General features: G+C 54.1%; 1 protein-coding gene across 3 annotated transcripts; it reads left to right on the top strand.

Moving 5' to 3' along the window:
- Window positions 1–366: 366 nt before the first annotated feature.
- Window positions 367–6,882, top strand: LOC124244925 (L-amino-acid oxidase-like). 3 transcript variants are annotated; one of them, XM_046671973.1, is made up of 6 exons: window positions 367–548; window positions 842–954; window positions 2,284–2,485; window positions 2,922–2,990; window positions 4,483–4,619; window positions 5,850–6,882. In XM_046671973.1, the coding sequence occupies exons 1-6, from the start codon at window positions 390–392 to the stop codon at window positions 6,691–6,693; spliced, it is 1,524 nt and encodes a 507-aa protein (XP_046527929.1). In that variant the 5' UTR covers window positions 367–389; the 3' UTR covers window positions 6,694–6,882. The 3 variants fall into 3 exon arrangements, with proteins under 3 accessions (XP_046527929.1, XP_046527928.1, XP_046527930.1); XM_046671972.1 differs by having other exon boundaries at window positions 367–617; XM_046671974.1 differs by lacking the exon at window positions 842–954 and having other exon boundaries at window positions 535–617.
- The last annotated feature ends 541 nt before the right edge of the window (window positions 6,883–7,423 follow it).

The following is a 7,423-nucleotide window of genomic DNA, read 5'->3' as shown; positions in this document are numbered from 1 at the left end:
CCCCATCCTTCCACAGCCACAGTGAATCAGGTCTTCTCACTGCAACAAACATTCTATCAACCCCAAGCGGGGAATGGGGCACCCAACGTGGTGGGCAGGTCCACTCCACTCATCCCCCATTGGGCTGAGGGTAGTCCAGCTGGCCCAGTCTCTATCATTCCTTGAGTGGGAGCTGTGAGGGAGCAGCACCAATGAGTGGGGGGAAAGGAGGAGGTTTGGCAGGCTCCATGACTAAGGCACCCTCTGGTTGGGAAGGAAGTATATAGGTGTTCAGGAGTGCTAGGATGTTGCATCACAGGTCTGGTGATACAACCACTCCTCAAGCAAGTGTTAAGACAAGCTGGACTTCTTGGTCCCCAGCCATTTGCTTGACTGCCATCTCCACAGCCATGTGCCCAGGCTGGCTGGCCCTCGGCCTCCTGTCCATGCTCAGCCTGAGTACCCAGGCCTTCAACAGCCAACTTCTCAAGTGCTTGGAGGACCCCCAGTATGAAGAGCTGGTGCGGCTGGCCCAAGATGGGCTGAGGCAGACAGCAGAAAGGAAACAGGTAGTGGTGATTGGCGCAGGTATGGCTGGGCTCACTGCTGCCAAGACCCTGCAGGATGCTGGCCACCAGGTACATGACGGGGGACTTGGGAGAGAGAGAAGTGGATGGCCTCAAAGAGCGGGGTTGGGGAGCCAGGTCTAGAGCTCTAGGCAGGGGTAGAAATACAGGGAGAGGTGAGTGATCTGACCCAATAACGGAGGGAGACCTGGGGAAGAGGCAGGAGGGCTGTGGGAGCTGTGCCAGGAAAGGAAGTGGCTGGCTTCATTGAGGCCAGGAAAGGGCTGTCTTTCTAGGTGACTGTCCTGGAGGCCTCAGGGCGTGTGGGTGGCAGAATAGAGACCCACAGAGTGCCTGGAGCACAGTGGTACGTGGAGCTGGGCGCCATGAGGATCCCTGCCCACCACAGGTATGTTTGGGGGAAGTAGGGGATGGGTGAGGAAGGCTGGGGTTTGGACAGCTATCTCATTTGTACCCTTGGGATTTTAATTTATGGAGGTGATGAGTAGCCACAGAGAGCCTAATGCCATTGAAAGAAGAATTTCTTACATTTCCAGAGAGAAAGGAACACTCCATGTCACACAGGGCCCCTGGGATGCATTGGGATGCTCAGGAGGCAGAAGACAGGAGTGAGGGGAAGTCACAGAACACGGCCTTTATTGGGGTTTCCAAGGAAAAGGCAAGGCAGGGCACAGTAAACAGCGTAGGACTGGCTAGTTTGAATAATTGTGGTGGGCTTTGGCCGACGGGAGTGGTCTCTAGCTGCCTGGTACGTGGTCCTGGGTGATTTAGGGCAGGGGAAATATTGGCATGATGTGTGGATGGGGCCATGCATGGCCTTGGATCAGCCAGTCTGCACACGAAAGGAGAGTTCTAGGCAAGCTGATGTGCAGGAGAGAGGTAAACACTTTGGCGATGGTTCAGCCCTATGATTAATGGATGCCAAATAGAATCTAAGAACATACAGTTAGAACACATTCTTAGAACAGCAATCAGCACTGAGGCCAAGAGGGACAGAGACGGGTGGGAGTCCTCTCCTGGAAGCCAGCAGGGCTGGATTGCCCCAACTCATTTTGGTGGCTTCAGACCTGTCCCAGAACCTCTCCAAGCTTCAGTGTTTTAATCTACCATAATGGGCATAATGGCTCCTGCCCTGCCTGCCTAAAAGGTGATGTGGAGGATCCCAAAAGACAATTGAGATGGAAGAGCACCTTGAAAAGTCAAGTTACCTGCTAGATTTGCTAAAGATGGAAATAATGAGTGTCCTTCTAGGAAGGTGTGGAGTCTGGTGGGAGCCCAGGGATCAGAAGCTAGCACCAGGTGTCCTCATGGAGTGCCATCCTGAAGGAGGACTCTGCCTGTGGAGCGAGCAGGGGTGTGGAGGATGCTGCCTGGAGGCTGGGGAGGGATGAGCATGGCCTCCAGGGAGGATGAATCCAGAAGACATTTCCAGTGTGCTCTCATGGCACCTCCAAGACCTGGAGGACAGAGGTCTCAGGCAAAGTGAGAGATCTCAGCCAGCATGGAGGCCCTGGTGTAGTGTGACCACTACAGTGGCCCCATTCCCTCATGGCCCTGCCACCATTAGCACAGTGAGGGAGAGGCCTGGTGTCTTGTCTTTGGATAGAGGCCAGGGGTGGCCTCTGTGAATCCGTAGGGAGTGTGGAATGAACCCCGGGAGCAAGGAGGGCTGGCAGCTTCCTTGTCCCTGCTGAGCCGTCCCTTACTTACTCCACAGGCTCTCTCGTGAGCTCATCAGGAAGTATGGACTGAAGCTCAACGAGTTTTATCCCTCTAACAACCAGACCTGGGTGCTGGTCAATGGGGTGCGGCGGCGAACGGGGGAGGTGCAGGCCGACCCCCGACTGCTGGGCTATCCAGTCAGGGCTGACGAAGAGCGGAAGACGGCAGAACAGCTCTTCGAAGACTCGCTGCGGAAGGTGAGCAGAGGGCGAGCATATACATGCCCAGCCCTCCTACCTCGCCTAGCCTCACTGAGCGGTTCTTTGGCGCCAGGCTCTCCAGCATGCCCACGCAGTTCACAGTGGCCCCAGAGGCCAACAGAAACGTGTCCAACACCAGACAAGGAAGTAGACTTGCCACCTCCAGTACTCCCAGGCTGACCGCATAGCCCTGGCCCCTACCCGTACACGCTCCGTAGTCTGTCTAATAGTGGAGGTGAAGTTTCCGCCATGGGGACACTCAGACTAGCTGTGGGACGCAGTCCTGGAACCTGGGACGCACATAAAGCAAGGCTGGGAGCCACACAGAAGCTGAAGCTAAGGAGCTGGAGCATGGGGGGCTGGACCGGGCTGAGGCGAGGGCGTGGGGCGGAGTTTGCTTCTCACCGAGCGCCCCTCCTTCCTCCGTGCCCAGGTAATGGAGGAGCTGAAAACCAGCAGCTGCAGCCAGGTGCTGGAGAAGTACGACTCCTTCTCTACCAAGGTCAGTCTCGAGACCCCTCGTTTCTTGTGGCCCACACCTCACCCTGTCATGCCTCCACGGAAACCACAGCAGGACCACTTGCCCACTTCCCAGCTTGAGAAGTGATATTAACCTTTGACCTGCCGTCCCCAACCAGCAGCCAGCGGGCACCTGAGCCAGGTCCTGTGGCTCAGGGTTGCCAGAGAGGAAGAAGGAGTCCTTCCTCGCCCACCTACCCCAGCCCCTTACTGTTTCTTACTCTGTCAAGCGCACCCTTTGGGCTTTGGCTGGCTGTTCCCTCTGCCTGGAACGCTCTTCCCCCAGATGTCCACATAGCTGTTCTGTTACCCCTGCTAGAACGTAAGCTCCTGGAGAGCGAGAGAGGGTGGGGATGGATGGAGCAGAAAAAAGGGAAGGAACGGAGGAAGAGAAGGAGGGACGTGGGGAGGAAGGAGAGATAAAAGGTTCGAGAATAAGGCAAGCTAGAGCAAATTGCCAGTACCTCCTCCCACCCACCCCACACCCCACACCCCACACCAGAGGCAGAGAGCCTAGCAACCTCTCTTGGTCCTGGTTGTCCACACTGTAGGTCTTACAGTCCCATGTGTCTCCAAGAACTTTTCCGTGATGTTTTCCCTGAGATGGTGGGGCCCTGTAGTCTTATTTCTAGTTTAAACCAGCATGTTTGATAGAGGCATTTTGCCCAGGTTAATACTAGGCCAGCTGTGCCCTGCCATCCTGGCAGCCTGTAATAGGCCTGTTCCCCAAGTGCCAAGCCTCCAGGGCTGCCTGTACTGGTAACAACGGGACCAACTCGGCCCTGGACACCCCTCAGACCTGTGCACACAGGTAGTTGGCACCGTAACTGACGGATCCCTCCTGGCCAGCTCTGTTGAGTCCACTCTGGCCTTGCCCGAGAGAAGGAAGCAGCAGTGAAGCATGGGGCACATTCTCGCCTGGCGGGCGCACCAGAAGCAGAACCTCAGGGTCATTTGCTGTTGGGCTAGCCCAGACTGCGACAGGGTGGTGGGGGGTTAAAGCAGAGTAAGAAAAAAATACTCAGTACCCAGATTTCCTCCTGCTCATCATAAGGGCCCAGACCTTACAGGGAGGTCAGCAAAGCCAGACTGGGCCCAAGACACTTGAGGTAGACATGAAGACCTGGCCTCAGTTTCCCAGTCTGTAAAAGGGGAGTGATAAGCTACTTCTTAACATTATATATGGGGGTGATACAAGTGAAAAGCTCATAAAAATGTGTGCATGTGGGGAGAGGCACTTAGTGTCAGCTGCTTTCCCATTATTAGGACCAGGGAGAGCAATGTGAGCACTGTCAGAGCCTAGCGTGCCAGGGCGAGCCTTCGCAGCCGCCAGGGGCCAGGCTGAGTATGTACCTCCCATTCTACCATGCCCAATTCTGTTCCTTGCTGTCCCTAGACAGGAATCAAGGGCTCTCCTGTCTGTTCGCAGACGTTCTGACCCCCCTACCTTCTCTCTCTACACTCGGTCGGTGCAGGAGTACCTGATCAAGGTGGGGAACCTGAGCCTCGGGGCCGTGCAGATGATCGGGGACCTGCTCAACACAGATGCTGGCTACTATGAGGCCTTCGTGGAAACCCTGCGAGGCATCATCTCCTTCTTCCAGGAGCCCCGGTGGGAAGTGGGGTAGGGAGGTGGGAAAATGGGCATGGGTTAGCCAGTTACTAAGCAGGAAAGTGATAGAAAGATAGATTAGACAAATCAGGTGGAAAATTTCAAAAGAAATGGGGAAGGGGGAAAGCAGCGTTCTCCAAACCCCATTGAGCCTCAGCATCACAGGTGGCCGGGGCCCACCCCGAGTCCCAGATTCAGTAGATCTGGGCCAGGGCCTCAGAATCTTTGTTTCTGACATGTTCCCAAGGCCGCTGCTGCTTTCTGTCTAGGAGACCCACTTTGAGACCCTCTGGCTAAGAGGCAGTCACATCCGGAGGCTACAGGCCTGCTTTGCTGTGGGCCTTACCTCTCCTGTTACACAGACAGGGATCCTTACACTGGGCGCTTACTGTCTTTCAGCCCAGGAAGTTGTATCAGGGGTGTTAACTCCAGACTTCAGCCACCAAACTCCTGGCTCCTGTGCAAATGGTCTGGGGCTGCAAAGATAAAATAAACTAGGATTTACTCTCCCTGTGGGTTCTATGATCCAACTCCAAAAAAACAGCCTACAGACATTTCCAAGAGAGCAACAGACACTGCGAGCCCACAGTGGCTGAGGGGACTGGCTTAGTTATTTGAGCATCCAGGCCTCTTCTTTTCCCAGTAGCATCTTCTCCCTTCCTTCCAGAATTTTTATTCAGGGTGAATCCATTTAAATTCAAGCCAAAGACTGTCTTAAAGGGAAATGGAAGGAAAAGGGGGGATCTTAAGCAAGGCCAAGTGGAGGATCTTAATGGTGCTGCATGTGTCGAGGGTCACGCTGTGCTGGGCTCTCTCGAAGGACATTATGGAAGGGGCTGAGAGGACCTGTAAGAAACCTGGGTCTTTGTTGGCCCCATAGCCAGGAATCCTGCATGGAAGTGACCACCCAAGGGGGCAGGAGGGGAGTATCTGAGAGCTAGCATGATCCAGCTCCAAGACCGGGGCTCCGGCAAGGGATTGTATTTGCCCAGATGGGATGCATTATTCTGATTTGTTGGCGGAAAGTGGTGCCTTTCTCTAATTCCCCGGTGCAAAGGGCCACCCTGCCTAGCATGCCTTCCTTTTGCCAGTGACTTATCTCCCTAGCACACAGGACCAGAGCAGGTCCATTAGAGGGCTCAGCCTCTGTCCAGTCTAAACAGCCCATCCTCAGTATGGCCTTGTCCATCAACCTACTTCCCTCTCCCTCCTTTGCTTGCTCACTCTCAGGTTCCATGAAATCGTTGGGGGCTTTGACCAGCTCCCCCAGGCCCTGCATGCTGCCCTCTTGCCAGGGACGGTCTGGCTCCACTCACCAGCGGAGGAGGTAGAGACAAATGGAGACCGAGTCCATATCACCTACCGGACCCCAGACCCACTGCAGCCCAGGGCACGTCTAACCGCAGATTATGTGATCGTGGCCAGCACAGCTAAGGCTGCCCGGCTTCTCCATTTCCAGCCACCTCTTTCCCCTGGTAAGCAGGATGCACTGCGATCCGTTCACTATAACAGCGCCACCAAAGTGATTCTGGCCTGCACGCAGCGTTTCTGGGAAGATGAAGGCATCTTTGGAGGCAAGTCCAGCACTGATCGACCTTCCCGCTTCATCTACTATCCCAGCCATATCTTTCCCAATGGCACAGGGGTCATCCTGGCCTCCTATACCGTTGATGACGACTCCTCTTTCTTTGCTGCCATGGACCACACCCGGGCAGTCGATGTCGTCCTGGATGACCTGGCCGCAGTCCATGACCGCCCCAAGGAGGAGCTGCGGACCCTGTGCCCCTACTCTATGGTAAAGCACTGGGGCCAGGACCCCTATTCCATGGGCGGCTTCGCCTTCTTCACCCCCTACCAATATGTGGACTATGCCCGGGAACTCTGTAAACCCGAAGGGAGGGTCTACTTTGCCGGCGAGCACACAACCCTGCCCCACGGCTGGATTGACACGGCCATCAAGTCAGGGCTCAGGGTGGCACAGAGCATCCAAGAGTCTGCAGACTTGGCTTTGACAAAAGGCCCCAGAGACTCAAAAGAGCCCCACTCTAAAACTGAGCTACAGCCAACTTCATGACACCCAGGAATTGGGGGGATCTCCAGTGAGGAAAAGTCTCAAAATCCACTATCTCACTTTATCTCCACATTTTCCCAAAGATGCCAGACCAAAAGTGGCCACATAAGGCCAAGGAATGGAGTCCATCCAACATTTGGCTACCCATGACTTTGGATTTATTAGCAATGTCTTGACAACAACATGTGACTCAGTGATTAAAACAATAAAACATTCATTGAGTTTAAGGCTATCACTAAGTGTTTTATCTACACTCTGGGTAGTGACTGAGTAATTATAGAATTGAGTGCTGAGGGCTAGGGAGGCCATTGACTTCCAAGGACCTTCTCTGGGGTCCTTGGCTCCTCTCTTGTTCCTGTAATCTGAGTCCAGGACTAGCTCCCCTCCCCATCTCGACTCCTCCACCTCCCATGACTGTGAATTTTGAGAGAAGTTGGGAACTTAGGTCCTTAGATGGAGGCAACTTTGTGGCCAGCAACATGCTGAATGCTTTTCCATGTTATTAAAGCAATCCCCAATGTATATATTCGAATATTACTTCATTTTACAGATAAGAAAAGCTGATTCTCCAAGAGGTTAACTAACTTGCCTGAGGTCACAAATGCTGGTCCAGAGGAGTCAAAACCTAAGTCATCTAACCCCAAATCGTCTAGCTTCTTCTATGCTCAGTGGCTCTGTCTTATTCTTTTTTGTGTTCCTGAAAGAATTAGTGGTTCACTTTGGAGACATTCAG

Source organism: Equus quagga, chromosome 9, assembly GCF_021613505.1.
Source record: "Equus quagga isolate Etosha38 chromosome 9, UCLA_HA_Equagga_1.0, whole genome shotgun sequence".
NCBI classification, from domain to species: Eukaryota; Metazoa; Chordata; class Mammalia; order Perissodactyla; family Equidae; genus Equus; species Equus quagga.
Note: the sequence above shows the minus strand (reverse complement) of the source record. Positions and strands in the feature narration are given on the sequence as shown.